The sequence below is a fragment of the Coloeus monedula genome (genome assembly GCF_965178545.1).
Source record: "Coloeus monedula genome assembly, chromosome: 7".
Lineage (NCBI taxonomy): Eukaryota > Metazoa > Chordata > Aves > Passeriformes > Corvidae > Coloeus > Coloeus monedula.
In genome coordinates, this window is record NC_138787.1 from 39012738 (window position 1) to 39039901 (window position 27164).

Sequence of the window (27164 nt, forward strand, 5' to 3'; positions counted from 1 at the left end):
AATGGTTTAATCAAATGTTGCTGTCCTGTGATTTAATTATTTATATTGCTTAAAATGCACCTCTTTGGTCTCCCAGACATCCTGTGCAGTGCTAAAAGGCTGAAGCTGCTGATGCAGCCCCTGAGCTCCATCCATGTGAGGACAGAGGCTCTGGCACTGACCAAACTGGAGGTGTGGTGGTATTTACTGATGAGACTGGGACCTCACCTGCCTTCAAACTTTGAACAGGTAACAGCTGAGAGCAGCCCTGATTCCCTCAGCCTGGGTGGGGGGTGCAGCTCAGTCCCTGCTTCATCCTCGTCTGGTTTGTTACTGAAATATAAACTGCCTCAGGGAGCCAGTTTTCACTCATGTGACTTACAGATTGTACAGAAGGAATATTTGGGATTTGCATTCCCAAAATATTGGAGAGCCTGTGGGAATGTCCTGTGAGCATCTCTGAAAATCTCCCCTGAGTGCCATCAGGGATTATAAACGTGTTAAATAAGGGCTGGTTTGTCCTTTCACCAAGAGAGGGTGTGCTTGGAAGAGGCTGCTGTAGGAAAACTGAGGAAAAGACCATAAATACTGAGGAAGATAGAAAGAAAAATGACCCAGGTGTTTCATTTCTAGTCACATTGTAAGTGGAATCCAACACCTGGATTTCATTAAATTAATCTTCAACATAGGCGTAAAGGGAGGGAAAAGTATTTTCTTAGGGTGATCCAAGTGTACTGCATCTAACAGGAATTTTTGTTTATTTAGACATTTCTAATTCATTATAAATACCCAGAAACTCTTGATTTGTGAACAGCCCAATCTGTGATATTTGAAATGTGTGGTTTGTCGCTTGCATGTGTTGTAGCTGTTTGCCCTGAGCTGGGATCTCTCTGCAGGTTTGTATCCCATTAATCCAAAGCACCCTGAGTGTGGATCCTGCTGCTGCATTCCCAGGAACGCCCTCACGCCTGCCAAGCAATCCCAGCTTGGGCTCAGCAACCCCTGGGCAGAAATCAGGTATTGAAACATCAACCTGTTGGTATTTCCAGCTGCATTTCAGATGCAGAGACTTGTCTGTTCTGTTTATGGTGTTCATGCTTTTTCATTTATAATTGCCATTCTTGAGAACAGTGGTTTTCCTGCATGGTTGCTGCAGGGCTCAGAGGTACTGATTTATACTGGGTAAAACGAGGCTGTTCCAGTCAGTATTTAAAGTTGAAAAAGTTGTGCCAATCACAGTGTGAGGACCAGTTTTAATGTCCTGAATTGTGTTCCCTGTTGCAAAGGAACTTTGGGTTGAAATTTATTTTTTCATATATGTGCTATTTTTATATTCTTTTATTTCTGTAGCATTTTTAGTTTCTGCCTGAATAGAATAAAATCTTGGAATGGTTTGGGGTGAAAGGAAGCTTAAAGCTCATCCCAATCCACCCCCTGCCATGGGCAGGGACACCTTCCACTGCCCCAGGGTGCTCCAAGCCCTGTCCAGCCTGGCCTTGGGCACTGCCAGGGATGGGGAACCTGTGCCGGGGCCTTCCCACCCTGACAGCCAGGAATTGCTTCCCAATACCCCATCTAAACCTACCCAGAGATGATGATCCATCAGTAATTTTAATACTTTAAATACACGTGAAACCACATCTATTTGAGCTTTATTTCTAAATAGCCAATGAGGGACTCCTGCTTTTTCTTCCCCTTTTGCAAGCTTGGCATCCATGACTTGTGCCACTCTAGACTACCTCCTAGTAATTACTCCTAGTAATTAGGAGCCTCAGTGATGTCCTGGATGTGGGGAGTTTCCTGTGTTCCCTTCTTTAAAAGGTTCATCTTAGTCCTGTGAGATCACAACTGAATTGGTCAAAATGTTTTGCCAAGGCCTCTTCAGTTTGTGTTCCAGGTGACAATTTCCAATGGAAACTGTTCTGTAGCAGCAGAGTCACACAACAAGAGTTCAGTGACCACGTAACCGCAGCTTCCATGGAGATCTGTGTGGCCAACATAAAGTTTGGTGTCCCAGAGTTTGCAGTTTTGGGCAGATAATTTATACTTTGAAAACACCTGGGTGTGGCTGTGATGGCAAACCCCACTTATCTGAGATACCTGGCTGCCAGAGGTGCCTTTCAGGCAGCACTGCTCAATGACTTGTCCTTTTCCTGGGAGATTTGGGGCTGGTGCATGTTCCCTTTCTCTGGAATTGTGAGGAACTGTGACTTTTGTCCCTCCCTCAGGTCCTTTCCCGTTTGTGAGCCCAGGCACGCCCAGGATGGCCCTGAACACCAGCACAGCAGGAGTGGTGCTGTTCCCTTCCATCCAGCTCCTGGGAATTGAAATGCTGCTCCACTTCCTCATGGGACCACAAGTTGTGGATTTTGCTAAGCAAAACAAACTGGTTCTTAGTTTAGGTATATGAGGTTTATTTATTTATTTATTTATATTAAAAAATATTTTCATTATCTCTGGTTTTGTCTATTGAAATGATTTAAACATTTAAAACTGTTTAATAAAAACTAAAGATAGTTTAATAAATCCTCTTTAAGATAAGTTGTTTTCATGTTAAATGTTGTAAGTACACATACACTTGATTATTTTTAAGGCTTATTTTCCCAGTAAACAGCAAAGTAACAAGTTTATGGAATATGTTTTTTTGTTCTTGTAGAGCCTCTCCAGTACCCACTGATCAGTAGCCCTTCTTTTTTTTGTAAGCATGCCAGCACTCTGATAAATGCTGTTCAGGATGGCTTTATTGCAGTTGGAAAAGAAGTTCCTGGTAAGAACTCAGTGATGCAATTGAAATATTTTCTGGGAAATCAAGGGGGCAAGGGAAACGTGAGAAATCAGCACTTTGTGTAATGTCCTCATGTTACATGAAGTAGAACTGGTCTGACTTGCATTGCAAACTTGAGTTTGGCTTAAATCACAATCTGTCCTTTAACACAGTTTGGGGTTTAGCTGCAATTTTGTGGAATATGTTTATTGCAAACTGAATAAATCCATTGTTACCTTGCAGATTGTTTGCTGAATGTTATCTGGAAGGACATAAATGGATATGTAAAAACAGCAATTGAAGCAGGTAAAAAGTGGCATTTTCTTTAATTTGTCATTGCTCACCAGTCGGAGGTGTTTTGGTTTTTTTTTTTTAACTGGACCATAAATTGTTGATGCTTCATTGCTTGGATTTAGTCTGAATCAATAATTTTGTTTTATTTTAAAGCAATTTCAAAAGGAAAACAACCCCACCTCAAGTCTTTAGTATTGAGGAATGGAAACATTTAGTGGATTACTCAAAGTTTTTGACTCTGGTGCCTTTTTTTCTGCATCCTTCATTTTTCTTCTTAGTAAACTGTACTGTCTGCAGATGTGTAAAAGTTTTTTCCTATTTAAAAAATGTCCTTTATCCAAAAGGCTTTGAGAGTCCAGAATATTCTTAATAATGAAAACTTCTGTATTGAAAATCTAACTGCAAATGAAGAGGTGTTCTTGGGATGAATACAAAATTCCACAACTTGAAGTGTATCAAAATTTAAGTCCTTAATGAAACAAAGGTGTTTCCATTTACTAATTAAACTTGGAGGTTTTTATTTAAACTTTGGAATTTCAGTTATGTTATGAGCAGAATTGGCACCTGAATCTCTGAAGTATTTGGTAAATGTTTACAAATATACCCAGAATTTTTTTGCTCTTGCACTAGAAATTCTAATGATGCTCAGTGGCCATTGCTTTGTTCTGCTCTGACTGGAAATGTTCTTTATTCCAGGAAACAAGAAAGAAAAGCAAGGCTCAGAAATACTGACCATGTTACTCCAGGCCTTAAAAAACACTGTGAGATCAAATTCTCTTCCTGTGCAGAAAATACTGGTAAGTTTTTCCTTAAAGACATTTTCAGATTTAGCAGCAGAATTGGGTACATGCTTCTCCTATGCTTCAAAAAACAGTTTGGAGACCTTCTTGATGGAATTTTTATTTGTTTTTACTGAAGGGAATTGTTTGAATTTTGCTTTTATTTGTGGTGTTGCTTAAAATATTTAAACCCTCAGAAAAAATGTATTTACATGTATTTTTTTTTTTCTTTTCCCCTACTTAGTCCCTCATTGACATCACTGTCAAGGAGTTGCCTCCAAAAGTACTGGGATCACCAGCTTATCAGGTTGCTGATATGGATCTTTTAAATGTAAGTCTGAATTAATTCTGGGACTTTATTTATGCTAAAAAATGTATTAGGAAGTGAAATTATTTCATGTTCCAGAATGCAGACTTTGTTTCCTGGCCTCACTTCTGAGGAGTAATTTAACTGTCTCTAATTAATGAACTGAACCCTGAAATTGCTGCAGAAAAAGGGCTGATATTCATTAGTGAATATCATGTGCTGTGTTCCCTGTGCTGCATCAGAGGGGAGGAACAGATAATAAAATATTTAGAAAATAATCACAAAAATAACCCTGTGGAAAAAAGGCTGAAGTGATGCTGAATTTGGGGGAATGTTTGTTTGGAGAGGAGCAGACTGAGTAGGAAGGAGTGTGCTCCTAGTTGGAAGTTTTAATTGGCAGATATTAAATACATTTTGTTAAATACTGTTTAACACTAGCAAACATGAAATATTTGTGGTAGATTTGAGCAGAAGTCATCCAAAAGATCTCTTGCTGCAGCCTGGAAATCAGCAAATCCCAGGATCTGGCAGCAACTTCAGGTTTCCAGCTTTCCCCTCTCATTTTGATTTTGAATTGATAATTTTTGACAACTTCTAATAATTGTGAATTTCTGACTCAGAGTTAAATAGAGTTTATACTTGTGTAAGTGAGGCACCTATTTCATGTGATCAGTGCTGTTTGAACCTTTTAAATTTCTCTTCCAAGGGAACTCCAGCTTTGTTCTTAATCCAGCTGCCTTTCCGTAATAACCTCTTGGAATGCTGTGTGACAGATGAGAGGTACGTGGAGCCTTGTGGATATTAAGCATCCCTTAGAAAATACCACACAAGTTGTTTTTTCCTCTGATTTCAGCTGGGGGGAAAAAAAAAAAAATCTCTTACCTGTGGAATTTCCTTCCCCAGATTCTTTGTGATTCTGGAAACTCTGGTGGGTTATGTCCTGTCTGGGCCCACCTCGGCCCTGGCTTTCAGTGAGTCTGTGATCTGTGTCATTGACCAGAGTGCAAAGCAGGTGGGGAACAAGGAGCACCTCTGGAGAATGTGGAGTATTGTTGTTAATCCTCTGACTGAGTGGATTAATCAGGTAATTAATTAATCAGTGGCTTTTGGTTCTCTTCCCCACCCCAGAAGCCCACAGGAGAACTTTGTGCTGAGCATTTATCTTAATGGTTTTTTAGGAATTATGTGTCTTGAAGTGATAGTGAAATCAGATAGCTTGGCATAATCCTGCTGTTAAAAAACATGGAAAGCTTCCCTCCAGAAGCTGTTAACTTTTAAAGACCATGGGTTTGTTTGCTTGGTGTGAAAATAAAATAAATCCCAGATTGGGGTGTTCAGGATGTAATTAGACCAGAGTTTTACTCATGTTAGATGTCTTTAGTGTAATGAGAACCATATAAACTGTAATATTTGAGGTTTTGCAGCTTATTTACTAGAAATACATTGGCTGTGATGTAGGAGTTGCTGAATTAATTAATCCTCATTAGTCATTAGACCTAAAATTCATAGAATTTATGAAGAACGTTTTAGGTGCTGTGACTACAGCGTCATGTAGTGACAGACACAGGGAATGGCTTCCCACTGCCAGAGGGCAGGGCTGGATGGGATATTGGGAATTGGGAATTCCTGGCTGGGAGGGTGGGGAGGGGCTGGGCTGGAATTCCCAGAGCAGCTGGGGCTGCCCCTGGATCCCTGGAAGTGTCCAAGGCCGGGTTGGACATTGGGGCTTGGAGCAGCCTGGGGTAGTGGAAGGTGTGGAATGAGATGGGCAGGGGTTGGAATGAGATGGGCTTTAAGATCCCTTCCAGCCCAAACCATTCCATGATTCTCTAAGTGTTGTCATCACTGCAGCTGAAGGAAGTGGAAGCACCTGAGGCCTTTCCTAACAGATGGGTTTTATTCTTGGAATGAAGTTACTTTGGCATTTAGAAACAGAGCTTTTTCTCCTTTGGTAGCAGGATCCTCTTGAACTCTTGAACAGAATATCTGATTTCAAGCTGTGCTTATTACAGTGAATCAGGAGCAGCCTTATTCGTCATCCCAATTTTGCAGCTTCATTAATCAGAAAACTCTTCTTGTTGCAGACTAACGAGGTGAACCAGGGGGATGCCCTGGAGCACAACTTCAGTGCTGTGTACAGTGCTTTGTTGCTGCCAGTATCCCACATCTTCCCTGCTCAGGGATTCCCACAGGTAATGCATAAAATTAATTTATATAAAATTAATCCCACCAAATGCATAAAATTAATTAAGAATAATGTGGGGTTTATAAAATCTCCGAACTCTCAGAGCTGACTTCGCTACCATGGCGTACCTACACTGCACCACAGATTTAAAACCCTAAACCTCCAACTTAAAACCCTAAAGAATGACCTGGCTTTTGACAGAAGAAGAAAAAATAAATCAATTTTTCTCTGTGCACAGATATTGATATCTATGAACTTTTTCTCTGTGACAGCCAACTTTGAAATCCTTGTTGCGCACGTGGTCAGACCTGTACCGAGCTTTCGCTCGCTGTGCTGCTCTAGTTGCAACAGCAGAAGAAAACCTGTGCTGTGAAGAAATTTGTGCCAAAATAATATCTGGGCTAGAAGGTGAAACTCCAGTAGTGAGTATAAAACATACAATTTAGCAGATCTCTTTTAAATGATATATAAGAACGTGTTGTAAATTCTAACGGAGTGATTTCTGTAGCGTGGGGTGGTTTGGGTGAGACTTCAAGCTTTAAGAATTCTTTTTGCTGACAGGAGTTGGTAGAGAAATGAAAGAAGGGAGTAAAATTAATTATAAAGCTTTAAATATTCAAATAGTTAAGCAGACTTTAGATTTGTCTTCTGACTAATTAATAATAGTGATTAATGAGTGTCATCATGGTGGTAAATGGGATTTGTGCAGGTGAAATGTGTTTATAGGTGGGATTAACAAATACCACAAACCCAGGCACTGCAATTAGGAAGGAGGAGAAACATGGAACCATCAGCCTTGTACACTGAAATTTAAGGATTTTACTTCTAAAGCTGTATACAAGAGAAAGATTTTGAAAGAATCAGCCTCTTGTTACTGGAATTGCCTGTTCCCAGACCTACACCACAAGGGGAAGGGGTTTAACATTAACTTTGGGATATAAAATCCTTCATGCTTAAAGTTCATTCATGAAAAAACACTGTGAAAGAAACAAGGAAAAAAAAAAAGGGATTTGAAAACCTGGAATTAGAGGATTGCATCATTATAACTTACCTTGGATACTGCTGCTGATAAACATCACTTTCAAAAATCAGTAATTACTGAACAGGCAAAACTTGAACAGTTTAAGAGTTCAGTGTGAAGTTATATTGAAACTTCTTTTTAGCTCACAGTATCTGTTCCTTATAAAGCAAGTTTGGCCTTTTTTAGGAGGATTTGGATGGATTGAGGGAGAAAAAAATTAATTTTGATCGTCTTCATGCACTAAAAATTAATTGTGCTTTGACTGTAATGGCAACTTAATGGTTGTGCCTGTAGAGGCTTTTCTGGCAACCAGGCTTTGTCCTTGAGCACACAGTGACCCTTGAACCTTAATTTAATTGATGTATCTTAAATCTGACCTCTTCTCCCAGCTGCCTGTCACTGTTTGCTGCTTTAGACACTGTATTTATATCTTATTTATTAGAATGGGAAGCTCATCCTCAGCAGTTTAAATGTGTGTACTGAAAATGGAATTTTATCAGTCTGACCTGATCATGCAGAACAATTTCATCCACCTTTAATTAAAAATTATTTCTTTGCTGTCCTGAACATCCAATGTGGTTTTTTCTGTAGTTTTTCTCTTTTGAGCTCTGCTGAGGGTGGGTTTTTTGTTTCTGAGGGTTGGTTTTTTGTTTCTGCTGGTTGATTTCTGTTTCTGATGATCTCTGTTTCCTCCTCAGATGTTTTTCATGCTGGAAGGCCTCACCCACCTTGTGTCAGTCATGGTGGACTGCATCAACTTTGCACCCTATGGAACTAAATTCCAGCCAAAAACTAGATGTAAGGAAACACTTGGATTTGGGGGTTTCTGTGTGTGGCTTCAAGAGTTGCTTAAAAATTAGAGTATAGCAGAAGACAAAGGGTCATTGTGCATAAAACATTCTTTGTTTTGTTTCCTATTCCCACTTAAAACTGCTAAAGCTGAAGAAATAATTTCCAAAAAAGCATAATTCAGTAAAAAGGTAATTAAAATTTTTCTGCTTCATGGGAATTTGTTAAAGTAGTAAAATGTAGTGTTGGGCTACTGAAGGAATGAAATGCTTTAATTGGAAATGCTAATGAGGAAAAACGTAATGTAAACTTCACTTCCAAATAAATAATAAAAATTTATATTTCTCTTTCCCTCCTGTTCAGTGTTGCAGAATTTGTGTATCAGGTGGTATCTGAGGAGTGGTTGCTGTTTCTTTTCAAGTAGGCATTCAAACCTTAAAAGCAGAGTCTGACCAGCCATAAATATAAATGAGAAGAATAGAAATCAGATAAAATTATGCATTAAGAATGTCTTTAATTTGTTAAATAAATTCTTAAACTATTTATAGATAGATTTAGTTTGGGGATCAAAGTTCTGCCTCTCGTGCAGACTCAGTGTTCAGCTGTGTTTTATTGTCAGGCATGTTGGTTAAGGAAAAAATGGATTTTTTAACTGAATTTTTGAATATTAGCTCCCCAGACACCCACAGATTGGGCTAAGAAGAAAAAGGAGCCCCTTGGCAAGCTTGCCTCTCTCTTCAAGCTCCTGCTGATGCTCCTGAACTCTTTCCATGAGTTCAGCTCCAAAGAAACCCATTCAGAATCCCTGATTTCCGTGGGGCCTTCCCTCCTGGCTGCTCTCCACACCATCATCAGCCACATCTCGCTGCCTTCACTCATTGGCACCACGTTTGCCATTTTTTCCAAGCCCTTGGCGGTGTTCTATGAAAAAACCAAGTGAGTATTGGAAAGCTGGGTGGGATTTTGGGGTGGGGAATACTCTGGGTGCTCTGTAGTTGTGTGGGATGGAGCTCGGGGGTTTGCAGGGCTTCAAAAAAGCTCCATATTTCACATTTTTATCTCTTCAGAGGGACTGTGTTGGCATCTCTGCAAGGCTGAAAGGTTTGGTTTCCACCTGCTGGGAATTTTCCTTGGAGGGAAGATACTTATTAATAGAAATTTATTTTCTAGTGGGCACTGCATAAAATTTTCTAGGAAATAAATGATAATTACTTGATGTACCCTCAAATCATAATTTTTCATTTTTAAGCAGAAGGAAATACTGAGAAAAACTTGGCTTGGTGCTTTTTTCTTGAGCAGTTTTCCTTGGATTTATTCATGAAAATGGAAAAGTTGTTGTTTTTTTTCTTCTCTGAGCATCATTTTTTTAAGATTTAGAAAAAGGAGAAGTTGGATAAATATTTTTGAAGGAACACATGTGAGAGCAAATAAAAATTTGGGAACCTCTTCAGCTTGGAGGACACAGGTTTATAAAATGAGTTACTGAATGCAGTTTCCTCACATTTTTCTGGATAATTGTACCTAAGGATTTATGTATATGGAATGTATTTATTTCTCTGGAATTGCTCAGTTTATGGAATTGCTTAGTGGTGCTTCAGTATTTTAAAGCAAGTATTTCAGCTTTTTAATGCAAATATTTATGGGACTGGGAAATGTGCTTGGGGAGAGCATTAAGAAGGCAATTTAAAGTTAAAGCTCTAATTCTAAATTTGTACTAATTACTACTGACATTTGCTTTACTTTCTCCTAAAGTCAGCATATCCATGGAATTGATAGGATAATCTGGGACACTCCATCAGGAAATTGTTTAATCCCCCAACTGAGGCTCATTTCACAAAGTGATTCCATCAGGTTGCTCACTAAAACAAGTGTGCAGTGCTTGAATGGATGATGTGTGAAATTTTGGTGCTTGGGATAAATGAAATAGCAAAATAGGAATTTATTTCATTTGTTTTGGCAGGCTCCCTGAGGTACCCAAAGTCTACAGCAACCTTAACAGCAAGGTAAATTTGCTATAGAAATCACTGGGCTTGGGGAAAATGGGGGACACCAGAGTTCTGCCATTCCTCCTGTATTAAAAAAAAAAAATACAAAATGTGATGAGGGTAGAGATTTAATTTTTAAATTCTTTATTTTTGAGGGGAGGAGCAGTCAGCTCTTGGACTTTTATGTGCTGTGACATTTCAAGTTGTTTATAATAAAAAACTTTTAAATAAGCTTTAAATTCAAATATTTCAAACTTTATGTGAAAAGTTAGATAAAAAACCCTGTTTTTTGTTCTCCCTGAGCTCGAGAAGCTGCTGGCAGAGATCCTGCAGTGCCTGCAGTGTCACTGCCCGGGCTCCTGTGACACTGAGCTCCTGCAGCAGCTCTGCCCCGTGCTCTGCGTGGGCTTCCAGCACAGGAACAAACAGATCCGCCACCAGTGTGCCCAGCTCTGGAACTCCACCTTTGCCAAGACCTCCTCTCTGACTTACCCCGAGGAATTAAAGTAAGAAACAGGTTTTTAGTATTTATATCTTTCCAGGAAGAGCTCTCAAGTTGTCTTGTATCATTCGGAGTCCTTGTGCAAGCTGGGGGATCTTTTTGTTCCAAGCTGCTGCTCTTTTTCTGCACCTTTTCCCCCTCCCATAAATATAAATTTTTTTTGTTGTTGTTGTTGAGCAGATCTGTGTTAAGCCAAGCCAAAAAGAAAATCCCTCTGCTGCTGCCTGGTTTTGAAAGCATTGAGATGTCTGAGGAGTGCAGTGGCCCCTTCTCTGACACGGTGAATATTTTGTTGACCCCAACAGGGATTTCATGGGAATTGCTCAGCAGGGAGTGAAAAGTCACTTGGGATTTTTAATATGATTGACCTGCACTGGCTTCATGTTTAGAATGATAAACTGTGCTGGGTTAGTCAGAAGACTCAGATGGTTCTTACCACTTCCTGCATTGCAAATTTTGGGTTCTGTGAATTTATTTGAAATAATTAATTTTTAAGTTGTCCTCTACATAATTTAGAGGAGATTTGGGAATGAAGGATGGTTTTATTCTAGAAATTAACACACGGTGGGTTTTGTGAGCCTGGAGTTTCTTCACACAGTGCATTTGTTGTGTTTTTATTTGAATAGATGGAGAATTCCCAGCTGGATGCAAAGATCAGTGGAATGGAGGTGAAGGTGGGACAGAAACGAGATTCGATATTGGCACAGACGAGTGAACCAAAAAATGATGGCAAAGACAAGTCCAGCAACGTGCAAGCAACACCTGCAAAGGTAGAGTGTTCCCAGAGAGGTGCCCTGGAACCAAATCCAGGATCTTCAGGACAAAATCCTGAGTTTGGGGATGCTGAAATACTTCTTTTGCAACTTCAGCTGCCCAGCACACTCTGATTTAATATTCCAAGTTTTGGGGAGGGGTCAGGCTGGGTGGGAGGATGGGAGATAAAAACCTCAGCCCTCACTCTGGCTGGAGGTTGTGACAGATTCGGGTCTTGGTGGGTTTTGGGGTTGGCAAATCCCTCACAGGATCTGTTCCTTCAGGAATTCCTGATTTTCAGTTCCTCTCTTGTTCCTAACCCAGGGTTTGGGTTTTTTATCTTTCTGCAGTTGAAACTAGAATTTTCATCTCCTAAGACTACAAGTGAGACGCTTCTGGAAGAGGAGAAATCTGTTGATTTTGTGTTTATTCCTCCCGAAACAAAACCAAGAATATTGACAGAACATCAAAAAGAAGTGCTAAGGTCAAAGAGGTCTGTCTGTTACTGTTTTAAACTTAATGTGTAATGTCATTCATTGGGTAGCTGAGCTTGACTTAACTTCAGTGCCTGTTTCTCACAACTACCACAGGTAATTGAGTCTTGTTCTTCCATAAGAGTTACTAAGTTTAAAGCTAAGAGAGTTCCTTGCTTTGCTGTTTTGAAGCAACCAAATTATTCTTGCAATTGTGTTTCCTATTTTGATTAAATGCACTCTCTCTAGTCTGTTTGGAGTTTGAGAATTTGGGGTTTAGATTTTTACTTCGTGACTCACTTGCAGTGTGAAATAAAAGGTGTCATTTTTCATAAATCATGGAAATGAAAGGATTGGGTAAAACAATTTGAGGAAAGGACTCCTAAATGTAAAGAAAAATCTTGAGCCAGCAGCATATCAGGAGTTAGGATATTCCCAGACTCATCTTAATTGCAAAGGGATCTTTAGAATGATCCTCTTTTTAATGTGAGAAAATAATATTGGAGTGGTTTTTGTGCTTAGGCATCAAAAGCAGTGTGAGCAGGACTTGTGTGGCTGGAACTCCTCTGGTTTGGGTAGTCAGGTGTTGGTGAATTTTTTTTCAGTGGGATCCCAATCACAGCTTTTATTCCCCAAAAATAAAGATTTAATGCAGCTGAAAATAGTGGCCTTAAAATACAGAGATAATGAATTTCAAAGAAGAGTCTGACATCCCATTCCTGATTTTGTTCCAGAGTTGATATTCCTGCCATGTACAACAACTTGGATGCATCACAGGACGCCACCTCATTTTCCCAGTACACTCAGAGCCAGGAAGATTCTTTGTAAGTAAAAGTGCCCAGTTCTGGTCCCTGCAGGTGTCTCCTTTTGCACCAACGCTGATTCCAGTCATTCTCTTTTAGGGAAGTACCACCTTCAGTAGAAAATGCCAAAGAAGACACTGCAAACCAACCTCAGGTAATTTCCCATTGTCTGATGGTGATTAAGGTACCAGAGTTTCTACCACAACATGACTTTTTTGTGACTTTTTTCCATTCTCAGCAGCAGGTGAGAGGAAATTTCACACCATTGCAGTGCTGTGTTCTGCTTTCTATCATTTATACCTGGCAGGCCCAGTCACTGGGTATTTGATTTCAAAATGGGAGGATTTATGTGAGCAGTTTCTGATCACTCATGTGCCTGTGCTGTCACAATATTTTACTGGCGTAAAAACCGTAAATCCTAAATTCCTTTTGGGGAGGAACTGGCTGAACAACTGCTGTGCTGACTGTAGTGCCAGTCAGACTGGGTAAAATACAAGCTTTTAATAAAAACTGGGTTAGTAGCAAGTTTATTCATATCTCTGGCAAAACTTAACACATTTTTTGGAGTTCTTTGTTTTGGGATTAAATGGTTTTTTTAAAAAAGTGTCTTTTATAACTACCAGCAGATAATAAATAATTTGAAGGAAGGGTGGTTAGAAAACTTGTGGGTGTGTTGTTTTCTGCTACACCAGAACTGTATTTGAATATTCTGTTCACAGGACAAGTACAACTATTTCATTATATTCCTAGGACAAATATTTTGCTGTTTGTATTTTTGGGACAGGAGGAAAACACAGGGAGTGAAGGATGTCAGTCAGAGGAGAGCCCAGCCTGCAACAACAAGGGGGAGTCCAAAAATGAGACAGCTGAGATGATCCCAGAGGAAACATCAGTTGGAGAGGGATTGGAGACAAGTGCTATGGAAGCAGCTTCCGAGGAGGCCTCAGCGGGGAAGGAGAGCACCTCAAATGTCAGCAACAGCGAGGAGGAGTCCAAAAATGAGACAGCTGAGATGATTCCAGAGGAAACATCCATTGGAGAGGGCCTAGACACAAGTTCTGAGGAAGCAGCTTCTCAGGAGGCCTCAGCAGGGAAGGAGAACACCTCAAATGTCAGCAACAGCTCAGCTTCCAGTGACATCATCTCTGGCACCCCCCAGCCCGTGAGCCGGCGCCAGTCCTTCATCACCCTGGAGAAATTCGGGGCTGCAGAGAACAGGCCCTTCAGCCCAGCCCCACTGAACTCTGTGTTAGAGCTCTCTGGGAGTGCTGCTGGGGCACAGGAAAACACCAGTGGCAGCAAGGCCAGTGCTAAAGCAGAGAAATCTGGAGAGGAAAATAAAAACCCTCCAAATCCCGAGGCTGACGCGGGGGTTACGGCGATCCGCAGGGTGACGCGCCGGCAGAGCAGGATGGAGCTGCAAGGGAACAAATCCAAGCTCCTGAGCAGGTCACAGGAGTCCCTGGCCTCTGACAGCCTGGAAAGCAGTGCTGAGCTGTGCTTTGCAGGGGAGGACGTGGAGCATGTCCTCCTGAGCCAGTCCCAGGCTCTGCACTCCGCGGAAGCAGACATCAAAAAAGCCGAGGATACAATCGCAGAAGTGGAAAAGGCCCAGGCACTGGACATGGACTCGAAGGAAAACACCCCCCCAGACACCACCAGCTGCTCTGAGCAGGCCCCAGGGGATGACAGCCAGGTGCCACAGGTGTCCCCTCACCAGAAGCAGCTCCGGCGTTCCTCCAGGAGACGCTCAGAGACTGTGGAGAGCTCCTCAGGGAGCCAGGAGAAGGAGGATGGGCTCCCAAAGAGAGACAGGAGGAAAGAGGAGGAGAAGGCCGGGCAGAAGAAGCTGTCACAGGGTAAAGGTGATGGATCCCAAAAGCAGAAAGGAATTCCTGGGAAAACAACAGAAATCACAAAAGAGGGCAGCCAGCCTGAGAGAGTGGCAGAGGACTGGAGCTCCAAGGACTCTCCTGCTTCCCGGGGCCTGGATGAGGATGGGAGCAGAGGTGGCAGGAGGGCAGAGGATTCCCCCAGGGCTGAGGGGGAAGCTCAGGCCAGCCTCAGCACAGCAGGGCAGAAGGTGGTGGAGCGCCCACGGTACCACACTAGGAGATCTTCCCAAGGTTTGCTCTCCAGCATAGAAAACTCCGAGGCTGACAGCTCTGAGGCCAAGGAGGGCAGCACGAAGAAGAAAAAACACATAAAAGTGAGGAGTAGAAGCAATTCTCTTGAGGGTAAAGTGAAAGAGGGACAGCCAGAGAGCAGGAGCCTTGAGGTATCTCCCCAAGGGAATGAAACTAAGAATTCACTGGAAGCAACTAAAGATGAACCTGAGGTCAGCACAGGTGCTGCAGTGACAGCTGAACCAGGTGGCCTGGAAATCCAGGTAATTCCTGCAGCTGCTGGAAAAGCTGTAGGGTCTGGCAGCTCTGAGAGTCCCGGTGCTCTGCAGGACACCAGCCTGGAGCAAAACAAGGGTGATGCTTCCATGGAGTCACTGAGCAGCTCCTGTGTGTCTGACCAGGATGGGAGAGCAGCAGAGGAAAACCAGCAGGAGGAGAAGCAAACTAGCACAGGGGACTGTGCACCAGCAGCAAATGTTTCGGGTGCTGAGCCCTCCTCTCTGCAAAGCCCTGAGTGTCCAAGCAAGAGAAGCAAAAGGGTGAAAAAAATCAAGAGCTGTGATTGCTGCTTTAAAAAGCCAAAGCAGCAGGTGACTGAATTCAAGTTCATGGAATTAAAAAAGGAGAAAACTGAGCTGGAGGAGCCCCAGACCACCCCAGTTGAGACACCTGTGAATGTTTCTGGTCACTCAGATTTGGAGGAGAGCTTGGCCCTGGCTCCTTGTGCAATGAGCACTCCATTGCACCCTCCCAAGGAACCCAGCACCTTCAGCATGGAAAGCCAGGGAATTTCTGTGGATAACCTGCAGGGCAGCAGTGTGGTGGTGGAGGAGAATCCAGAGAATGCAGAGGGTTCAGCAGGTGAAACCACTGAGTCCATAGAGGAAATAAAGGAACCTGCTGAGCTGAAGGAGGAAACAGAACAGGTTCTGCCTGAGAGTGCTCCAGGAGAGCCCAGGGAGAGCTGCCTGGACTCAGGGGAACAAGGGGAAGAACCAGCAGCTGCAGAAAAGGAAGAAATAAATGAAAATGGACAACTCGAAGAGGTGCCCCAGGAACTGAATGCTGACAGCAAACCTGAGGAAAAAGAGATGAAGGTGCTAGAGGGAAATCAGGAGGATAAAGGAGAAGCTAAGAACACTGTAGGAGAAACTTGTGGTGTTGCAGATCACGAGATGAAGGAGGAACCGTTGGAAACTGAAATAAAAGTGGCTGAAAACGTGGCCTTGGAAAATGTGAGTGTGGATTCCCCTCTGAAGGTGGAAGGGGACCCCTCAGTGCAGGTGACTGAAAGCCCCACCAGCCTCCAGGCTCGCTGCACGTGGTCCCCTTCAGCCTCCCCATCCACCAGCATTCTGAAGAGAGGGGTCAAAAGGAACCAGGAGGATGACTCCCTGTCACCTGCTAATAAGGTATCCAGTGGGAATTGCGTGATACTGGGTTCAGAACTGGGATGGGTAACTGTAATAGTTCCAGATACATTGAGTTACTGGTTTCCACTGTGAGTAGCCTTAGAGAAAAGGTGATGTTTGGGTTTGGAATGTGCCAGCACTGACAGATTTGCATTGTGAGGGGTTGGGTGCGGGGTTTTATTTTGAAACAGAGCACTAGAGTCTGTTCTGCCTGGATCACTGCAAAGCCAGGATCAGCATCCTCAGGGTCATCCATGTGCATGTAGAGATTCCTTTGGGAGTCCTTCCAGTCTGTCCTTGGCTGAAATATTTCCTGTATCGTTCAAGAACTTCAGTGATTCTAAACTGAATTTTTTTGTCTCCTCAGACTTCACCAGGCTGTGCTGGGTTCAGTTCCCACTCTAAAACCTCCTTCTCTCCTCCTCAGATCCGCCGAGTCTCCTTTGCAAATCCCATTTTTCAGGAGGGCCTGGCAGATGACATCGACAGGAGGAGTCCTGTCATCAGATCCCATTCCTCACCCTCTTCCAGAAGTCTTAAAACCCTCTCTAACATGCAGGTCAGGGGAAATTCTGTTACAATATTATGTGTGTCCCAAGCATTCATGTATTTACATGAGTAGCATGGTTTTAGTGCATGTCTGTAGTCAATTACACACAGTTGTAAGAGATGAGGATCAAAAGTGTAAAAATCAAAACTGCTTTAGCCTGACTCGTTCTGTTACTCTGAACTCAAGTGAACTCTGAGGTTTCAGGGGCTAAAATCTAACTATTAACTGAATTCCTACTTTTAACTGAATTCCTACCACCCTGAGATATTTTTTTCCTCTTTTTCTATCCAGCACATTACCACTCCAACCAAAGGATTTCTGTCCCCAGGATCTCGTACCCTTAAATTTAAGAGCTCAAAGAAGTGTTTAGTAAGAAGTGCTTTGGTTCATGTTTCTCTTCTATTTTTTTCCCTCTATTCAGTGTGTGACAGTTAATTTAATACTTTCCCTGTGTTATCCCAGATCACAGAAATGGCCAAGGAAACTCTGCCGTGCCCTTCAGAATTTGTGTATCCTGCCTTGGCTGGCTGCAAAGCTCCCGTGGATGTCATTTTACCTCAGATCACATCCAACATCTGGTGAGTGGCTTGTTGCTTTTGAAGGTGGCATTTCAGTAGAAACCGAATTCTTACTGAACCTACAAAACCAGAATTTTAACCAGAATTCTTTAAAAAGAGTAGGGTTGGTTTGGTGAGGGAGAGACTTGACTCTTTTGGAATTCTTCAGGTACTTTTTTGAAGACTGAAAAGCTCCCCAGGGATGGAGACTTTGTGCAGGGCCAGGAGTTGGATTGATGATCCTCTGGGTCCCTTCCAGCTCGGGATATTCCCTGATTCTCTGCCAATAACCCATTTTCCCTCCCCTGCTGCAGTGCCAGGGGCCTGGGGCAGCTCATCCGAGCCAAGAACATCAAGACCGTGGGAGACCTGAGCACTCTGACTGCTTTGGAAATCAAAACTCTCCCCATCCGCTCTCCCAAAGTCTCCAATGTCAAAAGAGCTCTGAAAGGATACCACGAGCAACAGGTAAAATTGAATTTTAGCACCCAGGAAGCCAATACTGATGTAATCAACTGCAGGAGGAACTATGTGTTTTTTCCTTCATGAAAAGTAACACTTTGAAACCTAATCCCTGCTTGTCTCAGTACCACAAATTGATGATACAGATGAGCTGGTTAAATTATTAACAGGAATAGAGATTGGATTATGAGGCTAAAATATATCTCACCATATAATTTAATGAGTTTTTTCACTTCGAAAATGTTTTCTCTCCCCAAAAAATGCCCAGGTGAAATCTCGAGTGTTGGAGGAAAGCACAGTGCCTGAAGATGCTGAAAAGCCTGGAAATAATGTGGAGGAGAAATCTCTCTGTGGAGATGAGGAAAAACTTGCAGCAGGTACCTGCTGCTGGCTTTTTGCTTGGGACTTGGAGGGTTCTTCTGTCTTGTCTTCATTCTCTCCTGGTGGAAATACCTCATCCTTTTATTTTGAGTTTAGTTTTATTGTTACAATCATGATCAAACCCAGCAAAACTCACCCTAAGGAAGGGTAGCATGGACTGCCATGTTTCCCGTGGAATACATACTTTGTAGGCTGCTTGAGGATGTTACTTTGTACAAAAGCAGCTGGAATTCTGCTGGATTTTCCTCCACTTCTCTCCTTTCCCTCCTTACAGATTTGGTCGACGCAGCCACCACCAACAGCAGCGAGCAGCCCCCGGCAGATCTCCTGGGGCAGATCCAGGCTCTGGCTGCTCAGCTGAGCTCCGAAGATCTCCATGGATATTCTGGCAGGCAGCTGTTTGAGATGCAGGAGAAGCTGGCAGGGATGGCCTCGTGCATCCTGAGGAACCTGCAGTCCCGCTGGCAGTCCCCTCCCCACGAGGGCCCCGAGTAGCTGCTGCCCGCAGCTCAGGAAGGAGGAGTTTGTTCCAACACTTTTCCCCCCACTTGTTTTCCTTCCTGCTCAGTTACTCCTTAAACTCTGCATTTTGTGCTATAGGAGATTTTTTTAAACACCTCCATAAAGTCATTCTTTTTTTTCTTTTTCTTTTTTTTTTTTTTTTTTGTTGGTTGTTTTTTCCTTTTTGGGGATTTTTTTTTTTTTTTTGGTTGGTTGTTTTTCCCCCCTGATCTGTGGGACTGTTTCCTCCCTGGCAGAGGTGTTTGTATTGGATTGCTATGCATCTTTCTTTCAGGCAGTGAAAGAAAACCTGACAAAGCTGTGCAATAGCAAAGACTGTGAAAACCAAACCAACAGAGTAATTAAATTATTTTTTCAAATCCAAAGTGTTCTTACTGCTGCAAACTCTTGCTGTGGGGTAAGAGCTGGAGCTGGCAGCTCTGCTCCCTTCCTGCCCCAGCTGCTTCCTTTGGAGCTGCTGAGACTTTGACAGCACACGTGAGGTAAGCTGGGCTTAATTCCTTACAGCAGGAGCCTGGGATTTGTACTGGATCTATTTTTCCATGTATTTTTGTACGACTCAGACTAAGGAGTTCTAAGCAAATGTGCTTGTACAGGAGAAAGACTCTGCAAAGCCTCCCAGGCTTTGACCCATGTCCTTTGCTGGCAGCAGTTCTCCTTGTGGAAAGACTTTTTTCCATGAGGAAATGGATGGATTGGACAAGAGCTCTTTGTATATTGTGTACAGACTCACAGCAGATGTTGGGTAATAATTTATGGAGTTCTAATTGCATGGACTGCATTGCTGCTTCTTGGAGACCTTCAGCCAGAATTCCCGGGTTTTCCTCTGGAATTCTGATCTGTATATATTGTACTGTAGCTATCCAGATGGAGGTTTATTGAAATGAACTGCTGCAGGTGGTTTTAGAACTTTTACATGGGCAAATAAAAGAGCAAATGGTTCCCAAACTTGTTCATGGCTTTGTGGTTTGGTGGTTCTGGTTTTTTTTCTCTCTCCAGCTTCCTCTCAAATGTGGATTTCCAAGACTGGGAGGGACCTTGGAATGTCATCACTGCTGCTGTAAGGTAGGAGCAGGTCCTTGAGGACAGGCTGGGATGTGGTGTTCAAACTCTGAGTATTTTTTGCTCTGTTTGTGTCTCGTGGAGAAAGGGGACAAGACAAACAGCCTGGAGCTGTAACAGGAACAGTTCTCTGGGGCTTTTCTTGTTTTCCTGAAAATGTTAATATGGTTCCAGATCTGCCTCCTTAGGAGTGCTCAGCTTTACATCCCCTGCCCTGCACAGGGAAGGATGTTCCTCACACATGGAAAGGGTTTTAATCCCAACTCCCAGTGCTGCCAGGCCCGAGTCCTGCCTTGGGAAGGACATTTCCCTTCCAGGCTGGCTGTGCTGGGAATTCCCTCTGAGCTGTGAACTCCTCAGGGGTAATGCTACAGCTCCTGCTGTTAACTTGGATTTAGGCTTATCTTAGACATGGTATCCAAGGAATTTTATTCCCTTCTTTCCTGGGGAGTGGCTGGTACCAGGTGCAGCAGTAGATGAAGCAAAAAATGATGTTCAGGTGTGAAATAACCTGTCCAGATCCAAGTCCTTCCCTCCCTCAGCAGAGTTTCCTGAGCAAAGCCAGTTTTTGGGATCAGTCCCTGCTTCCAGCATCAGTGAATCCATCCATACTGCAGAAACCTCAGCTTTATTCATCACTAATTTACAAGAAATCACAGCTTTTGCCCCCAGAACAGTTGCAGGGCAACACATTCATGAGAGCTCAGCAAGCAGGAGGGGAGGGGTGGTTGCTTTTCCCTCCCCAAATTGGTTTGAAATACAAAGCTTAAACGTGGCTTACATGGAAAAGGAAGTGAAGAGATTCAAACATTTTAGAACAGCCCAGAAAAATTCTCTCTTTGGGGGAGAATGAATAAAGCAAAGTGTGTGTTAGTCTTTAGTAACAGAATTTTGGAGATGCTGAGCTGTGTAGAGTCTCATTACAGAGTGTGATGAAATGTTTGAAATTCCAGACAATAGTTGGGAGTTTTTTGCATGGGGAGAAAGGCAGGATGTGCTTAGAGGTACTTCACCGAACCTTGTGAGATACTCCAGGTGGATCTTGCTCTGCAGTTATTCCTGTTGTGGCTCCCAGGGACAGGAGACCCTGGGGGAGGTGTCCCAGCCCTGGAGCAGGCTGGGCTCACACGGCTTCCACGTAGTTGGCCGGGAGCATCCCGGTCTTGCCGGTCCTCTGCACCGTGCCGTACATCCAGCCCTCGTCGATGGCCTGCACGTTGACGATGGTGTCCCCGTCCTTGAAGGACACCTCGTCCGCATCGGCCGCCGTGTAGTCGTACATGGCCCGGAACGTCTTCTGCAGGGACACGAGGGACACAAGGGCCATGGTCAAAGCCTGACAGGACACACAATGGCTTCGGGGACACAAAGGGACCTGGTCAAAGCCTTACAGGGCCCTCAGTGTCTTGGGACACAGAGGAGACAAAAGGGACATGGTCACACCCTGACATGGGACAAAAAGGACACAATGGCTCTTAATGCCTTCTGCAGGGACATGGAGGACATGGACAAACCCTGACAGGGGACAGAACCGCTTCTGCAGGGCACAGGGGACACCAAGGGATATGGTCAAACCCTGACAGGACCTGGAATGTCTTCTGCCAGAGCCAGAGGGGACACGGTCAAACGCCGACAGCCAGGATTTGGAATTGGCATCACAGCAGGGTCTGGCTGCTCCTTCAAATGTCCTGGCTGCTTCTCCCTCCCTGAGCACCTTGGTACCCGAGTGCCACAACCCCTGGGGCTGCTGGTGATGCTGACTGAGGGTTTGAGCAGCAGCAGTAACTTTTAAGTTGTTACCTCCCAGCAATTTTTGGAGGCAGTGCCATTCCCACTGTCCAGTACCTGCTCCCGAGGCAATCTCTGAATGAGCACTTCTTCCCACTCCTAAATTTTCAAGTGTTAATTAGGAAGAAGAGCTCATTCAGAGTTTCCAACTGCTAATTCAGTGTTTCCAGGCACAGGGGAGGGTCTGTCGCCCTTCAGTCACTGTTACACCTTCACCTGCTTTCATACAGAGCTTCAGGCCCGTGGATTGGAATGTTACCAACTCAGTCTTGGATTAACGCTATTAATTAGTGCTCCCCGTGGGCTGTGACCCCTGTAGGCAGCCACATTCTCTCCTGGGGCTGTGTCCTCACCCCAGGGAGCAATCAGGGTTACTCACCCCAGCAGTGGAAGGGTGGGAAGGCACCGAGGACACCGTGGTTTGCTGCGTGGCGACTGAGGACGAGCGTTGCTGCGGCAACTCAATGGTCTTCACCTGCTTGTAGCCCACTGCAAAGGGAGAAGAGAGTTCCTGGTGTTTTTTAAGGAATTGTGATAGAGCACATTTACAGCTGTTGCTTGAGCACAACCCAGCCCTTTGGAGATGAGGCTTTTCCCGGCTCTGGGAATTGCTGAGCGCAGTCCCACGAGCAGCTGGGGTCCCGTCTGTCCCCACAGGGTGTCCCTGTACCTGTGGCCGTGGCGCTGAAGAAGCCCCCGTTGCTGTAGTAGGACAGGCGCTGGTCGGTGCCGTCCGAGGGCTCGGATTTCTCGTCGGCGGCGCCGCTGATGCTCAGGGCGCTGGCGGAGCGCGAGTGCTCGCGGCTGCGGCGCTGCGCCTGGACTGCGGGGACAGGGGCACAGCAGGGACAGTCACCAGCCCCGGAGCTGAGAGCTCACAGAACCCAGCCCTGCTAAGCTCAACTTTTTCCATGATCCCAGTGTAGTTTCATGGTTCCCTAGTGGGATTTCCCAGTGCTTGTTAAGCATTCCATGGATACCACGCTGAAATTTTACTCCTCAATATCCACAATATTCTTATCCTTTCTCCAGCCTCTTTCCCCTTAGTCCTAGCTGCTTCCAAAATTTTTATTCTCACTATCCTGTGCTTTCCTTCCTGACACAGCTCTGAGCCATCCCCAAGACTTTTCTACCCTCCAGGTATTTTTCCTGTCAGACAGGAGTTAAAAGAAAGGTAACTGAGAACAGCACTTTCAATAATCTCAAAAGGAAGCATATGTTGTATTATGGCAGCTGTGGGTCATATAAACAATCCTCCTCCTGCCTCTGTTGGATCATTTTATGAGAGGAAGATTAATAATGTATTTTTTGAATATAATTTACACTGGTGAGGAGCAGCTACAGCCAATTTCTCCTCTGTTCCCTGTGTCACTTGTAAAGTCTCAGCTCTGTTTGGCCCCCAAACCACACTTCTACAGGAGTTTAAATCCCACTGTGCCCCGGTGGAGCCTGACACACCTGAGATCATGTGCAGGCTCCGGGACTGGATGTTGTCCTCGGCAGGGTCGTAGTCAAAGACGGAGCCGGGGTTGGTTCTCCATACCCGGAGCCCTGCAGGAAAACAGCACTTGCTGAGGAGAGGCTGGAGCTTGGGCAGCTCTGGGAAAGCCTGAGCAGCACAGGCTGGCCTGGCCAGCAGGACAGGAGCTGTGTCCTCCCCAGCCCTGGGAGTGGCCAAGGCCAGGTTGGACACTGGGGCTTGGAGCACCCTGGGATAGTGGAAGCCCATGGCAGGGTGGAACCGGATGAGTTTTAAGGTCTCTCCACCCCAAACCAGTTAGGGATTGTTTGAAAAATCACCCTTATTTTATAAATTAGGGCTGCTCAATTCTATAGCACAGATCTGGCTTTTTGACAATCCATCTACAGCAAGACATTTCTCTGTGAATTAGAGATGAAGTTAAAAATAGAAGTAAGTCCAGTGTGACATTTTAAGTGTGGGGACAGCAGGTCACAGGTGCTTTACAGCTGCTGTGAGAGAGTATTTTCCAAAAGGACTTGGATGAGAACGTCTCCACGTGATGATGAATTTGAATTGATGTGGCTGAGCTGAAGTTAAACCCCTCCTCCAGCTGTGCTTGTGTAACACCTGTGCCCAGGTCTCCTCACCGGTGATGTTCTCCTGGTCCTGGTCCACGCGTTTCCGCTCCATCTCCACCACCCTCCTCTGGATGCCCCTGTAGCTGATGTCACTGAAGTCCTGCATGTTCTTCTTCACACGCTCTGTGATGGGGTCGGTGACCACGGGCGTGAAGCTCCCTTTGCTCTTCTCAAAGTCCTCGTGGTACTTCACCTGCAATTCCAAATGATTGTGATTCCTGCTTCCCTTGGGGGCATTTCCAACAGGCAGCTCTTGAACTTTGGCTTTCCCATTCTTGAGAGAGCCAAATCCCAAACTTGGGACTTGGATAACCGAACCTGGTAGGACACATTGTCCTTGCTGCCAGCCTGGGTTATTTTTCTATCTCACGCCCCTCCCAGGGTAAGGACACCTTTGGAAGTGCTCTTACAGTGGAGATGTGTTTCTGGGTCTCCCGCACGCGCCGCATCTCCGGGGTGTCCAGGACGTAGGCGGCCTTTCCTTGGACTTGCTTCCGGAAGCTGTCAGAGTAAAGAACCTGCCGGGGGAGGAGGACAGGATTTACCTCTGGAGCACCAGCTTGGCAAAGAAGGGCCAGTCCCAGATGATTTTACACATTTTTTATGAGACTGTTACAGAAGAACCATCATTTTATACATCCCAGAGTATTATGGCAGTAATTTGAAATTTAACTGGTTAAAAACCCCGAACTAACCCAGTTCATCACAGAAATACTTGATTGCACCAGGAAGTGTTAAAGAATTCCCTGTGGTTCCAATATCCTTCCAAATCTCTCCCATCTGAGTGAGGATTTCAGGGATGTAATGTTCTTTTCCTGTGTTTTCCCTCCCCGAGCAGCACCCACCGAGCTGATGTTCTCCTGGTTGCGCTTGGCTCTCTCCATCTCTGGGGTCAGTGGGGTTGGAGTTCCCTTGGCCATTTGCTCCTTGTACAGCACCTGCAGGGCACAGACACGTGGACACAGCTCAGACTGGAAGAATTCCAGCTGTTCCTGGGAGTGGGGTTAGTGTTCAAGCAAACAGCCCTGCAGAGTGGGAAAGATCTCGGGAAACAAAGCAGCTGAAAAGTTATTGGCAAAAGGTAAAAAAAAAAAAAAAAAAAAAAAAAAAATCAAAGGGAAAATAGGCAAAAATAAGGAAAACTGGGAAGATAAGGCTGAATTAGGTGGAGTTTGGCTCGGGATGGTTATTTTTGACACAAGGTGCTTGGCTGTGCTTTCAGTACCGAGCTGATTTGTTCCTGGTTCCGCTTGACTCTTTCCATCTCCGGAGTGAGCGGGCTGGGAGTGGCCTTCCCTAAACCTTCCCTGTATGCAACCTACAGACCACAAAGGAACCCAGTCACCAAGGCACAACTCCACAACTGGGATGTTACTGCTTTTAGACTCCACACCAGCCGTTAGGAAAGAAAAAAAAAAAAAGTCAGGAGAAATCGTATTAACGAGTTAAATGACAAAAAAACCCTTTTAAAGCCACAGTACTTAAGAGGTGACTTTTTAGAGAAAAAAAAATTAGAGGGTTAAATAAAACCAGGCAGAGTGAGGTTATTGAGAAGAGCTCTATGACATCCTCGGGTGTTAACCACTGCAGTGGGAGGTTTGGGAAGAGTTTTCCTGGGAAAATACCGAGCTAATCTGCTCCTGGGTGCGTTTGACTCGCTCCATCTCGGGAGTGACCGGCGTGGGGGTCGCCTGCCCCACGTTCTCTTTGTACAACACCTGCGGGACACAGAACAGGGACCCGGCGTCTTCAACAACCCCAAAGCACGAAGGGTGGAACCCAAACTATTACTTTGTTACCAGATTTCAAAACATCAAACGTTTAGTGCTGCAGGAGGGGTGAGGAACAGGGAGTGGAGAGGAAAGCTGGCATTCGTGGTTAAGGGCTCTATCCAGGTGTAGGGTGGCTCCAGAGGCTCAGGAAGTGCCTCTGGCCCTACAAAGCTGGTCCAGAAATGTTTTATCTGCTTTTTTATCTATATTTGAAGCAACTCCTGATCTTTTTGGGAGGGAGGGGGAAGTTTTGTTGCCACACTGCCCCAATAATGGTGTCAGGGATGGGTGTTTTTCCCTGAAGTCAAATCCACCTGAAAATCCAATGAAAGGTGAAACACTGAACACAGAGAGAAACCTGAATATCCCTGGAAAGCTTGGGCTAGTGGAAGGTAAAGGAATGAAGTGAGCTTTATGTCCCTTCCAACCCAAACATTCCCTGATCCCCAACAAGGGATCCCAGCTCTTGAGATGGTCTGGATAGAACCCCCAAATTCACAAACGAAGTTGTAAAAAAAGCCTAAAATTCTGGATCACACCGTTAAGACTGAAGTAATTTGGGTTTAGAAGGAGCAATTAATATGCAGAAAAAAAGAAATACATCTATTTTTAATTTAAAACCAGCTCTGGGTGGGAGTTAGGCTGTTACTTGATTAAGTTTAAGCACAAAGGAAGCCAGAAATCTCTGGGAAGGTACCGAGCTAATGATCTCTTGGTTGCGTTTGACTCTCTCCATCTCGGGGGTGATGGGGGTTGGGGTCACCTTCCCCACATTTTCCTTGTACAAAACCTACAGGATACAAGGGAGTATCCAAAGGTTATTAAAGAGGAAAAGAAAAACAAAAAAAACACCAAAAAGCAGAACACACAAAACAGCTTTGGAGTCGTTACACGGAGTTAGAGCTGTGGCACAGGAGGAGGAATTGGAGCGTTGCCATTAATCTGGGATGCAGGAACCCGCCCTGGCTGCAACCATTGGCATCAAAGCACAGGTGGAGTGAGAAAGGGTTCAAAAATTCAGCAGGAGAACATCATCCATCCCCAAAGGGATCATTTCCTAGTCAGCGCCTGCCTGGGGCAGCGTTAAAGAGCAGCTGGTGCCGTTTGTGTGCGAGCGCGGGGCGGGGCCTCGGGGCACAGTCATTTAAGGGGTTAATAAGCACGGGGTGCTGATGCTCCAGCCGGGTTAAACACTTCACTCCGATCTTCAGGAACGCTTCCTGGTGGAAGTACCGAGCTGATGATCTCTTGATTGCGTTTGACTCTCTCCATCTCGGGAGTGACGGGGGTGGGGGTGGCTTTCCCTATGTTTTCCTTATACAACACCTGTGGGGCGAGAGAAAGGAGTCAGAGAAAGGGACAGTCAAGAAACAGCTCTCCCGACACGTTTCTTTTCCCTTGGATTTAGTTTCCCGGGTGTTTTTAAAGCGGGTCCTGGGCACTGTTTTAGTAGAGAAGTAGTTTGGCAGGCTGGCTTGAACTACCGGTGATAAATGGTTTAAGTACTGCATCAAAGAGCACAAAATCCCACCGGAGGGGCTGAGCACGGCCAGAAAATTCAATTAACTGCTTTAAAATAAATGTCAGCACTGCAGAGGAAAGGAGAGGAGCTTGAGCGGGTTTAGGATTAGAACAGGACATTAAAATCGCTCTTAAAACCAAGATCAATTGAACCAAGTTAACATTTCAACCTGAGAAAGCCACGAGTGAGAAGTGAGCCCTGCTCTGCGCTGCTTTAGAGCAGGGGCAGCGTTACCTGGGGACAAAGCCACTTCTCCAAACGGTTAAAAAGTGCTTC

General features: G+C 44.5%; 2 protein-coding genes across 18 annotated transcripts in view; one reads left to right on the plus strand and one right to left on the minus strand.

Moving 5' to 3' along the window:
- RIF1 (replication timing regulatory factor 1) overlaps positions 1 to 20164 on the plus strand; it is a gene marked incomplete at its 5' end in the record, with an annotated part of 28256 nt that extends 8092 nt beyond the window's left edge. The window contains 26 exons of the mRNA XM_082285608.1: positions 77 to 228; positions 876 to 996; positions 2208 to 2381; positions 2636 to 2746; positions 2987 to 3049; positions 3734 to 3834; positions 4061 to 4147; positions 4830 to 4903; positions 5027 to 5207; positions 6208 to 6315; positions 6581 to 6730; positions 8028 to 8127; positions 8790 to 9054; positions 10079 to 10121; positions 10407 to 10609; positions 10786 to 10885; positions 11232 to 11375; positions 11709 to 11851; positions 12566 to 12655; positions 12734 to 12788; positions 13419 to 16172; positions 16600 to 16731; positions 17185 to 17300; positions 17594 to 17747; positions 18010 to 18118; positions 18397 to 20164. Coding sequence (XP_082141734.1) covers positions 77 to 228; positions 876 to 996; positions 2208 to 2381; positions 2636 to 2746; positions 2987 to 3049; positions 3734 to 3834; positions 4061 to 4147; positions 4830 to 4903; positions 5027 to 5207; positions 6208 to 6315; positions 6581 to 6730; positions 8028 to 8127; positions 8790 to 9054; positions 10079 to 10121; positions 10407 to 10609; positions 10786 to 10885; positions 11232 to 11375; positions 11709 to 11851; positions 12566 to 12655; positions 12734 to 12788; positions 13419 to 16172; positions 16600 to 16731; positions 17185 to 17300; positions 17594 to 17747; positions 18010 to 18118; positions 18397 to 18617 — 5951 coding nt within the window. The 3' untranslated portion in view covers positions 18618 to 20164. The remainder of the gene's footprint in view (positions 1 to 76; positions 229 to 875; positions 997 to 2207; positions 2382 to 2635; positions 2747 to 2986; positions 3050 to 3733; positions 3835 to 4060; positions 4148 to 4829; positions 4904 to 5026; positions 5208 to 6207; positions 6316 to 6580; positions 6731 to 8027; positions 8128 to 8789; positions 9055 to 10078; positions 10122 to 10406; positions 10610 to 10785; positions 10886 to 11231; positions 11376 to 11708; positions 11852 to 12565; positions 12656 to 12733; positions 12789 to 13418; positions 16173 to 16599; positions 16732 to 17184; positions 17301 to 17593; positions 17748 to 18009; positions 18119 to 18396) is intronic.
- A 151-nt stretch (positions 20165 to 20315) lies between these two features.
- The window catches only part of NEB (nebulin), a 99509-nt gene continuing 92660 nt past the window's right edge, over positions 20316 to 27164 (minus strand). For 14 of the 17 annotated variants that reach the window (XM_082285258.1, XM_082285259.1, XM_082285252.1 and 11 more), the window contains 11 exons: positions 26600 to 26692; positions 26064 to 26156; positions 25220 to 25312; positions 24820 to 24912; positions 24440 to 24532; positions 24005 to 24112; positions 23604 to 23787; positions 22953 to 23045; positions 22165 to 22317; positions 21874 to 21983; positions 20316 to 21003 (listed from right to left, as the gene is read on the minus strand). In XM_082285258.1, coding sequence (XP_082141384.1) covers positions 20830 to 21003; positions 21874 to 21983; positions 22165 to 22317; positions 22953 to 23045; positions 23604 to 23787; positions 24005 to 24112; positions 24440 to 24532; positions 24820 to 24912; positions 25220 to 25312; positions 26064 to 26156; positions 26600 to 26692 — 1287 coding nt within the window. In that variant the 3' untranslated portion in view covers positions 20316 to 20829. The remainder of the gene's footprint in view (positions 21004 to 21873; positions 21984 to 22164; positions 22318 to 22952; positions 23046 to 23603; positions 23788 to 24004; positions 24113 to 24439; positions 24533 to 24819; positions 24913 to 25219; positions 25313 to 26063; positions 26157 to 26599; positions 26693 to 27164) is intronic. The other 3 variants (XM_082285255.1, XM_082285256.1, XM_082285245.1) reach the window with 3 other exon arrangements.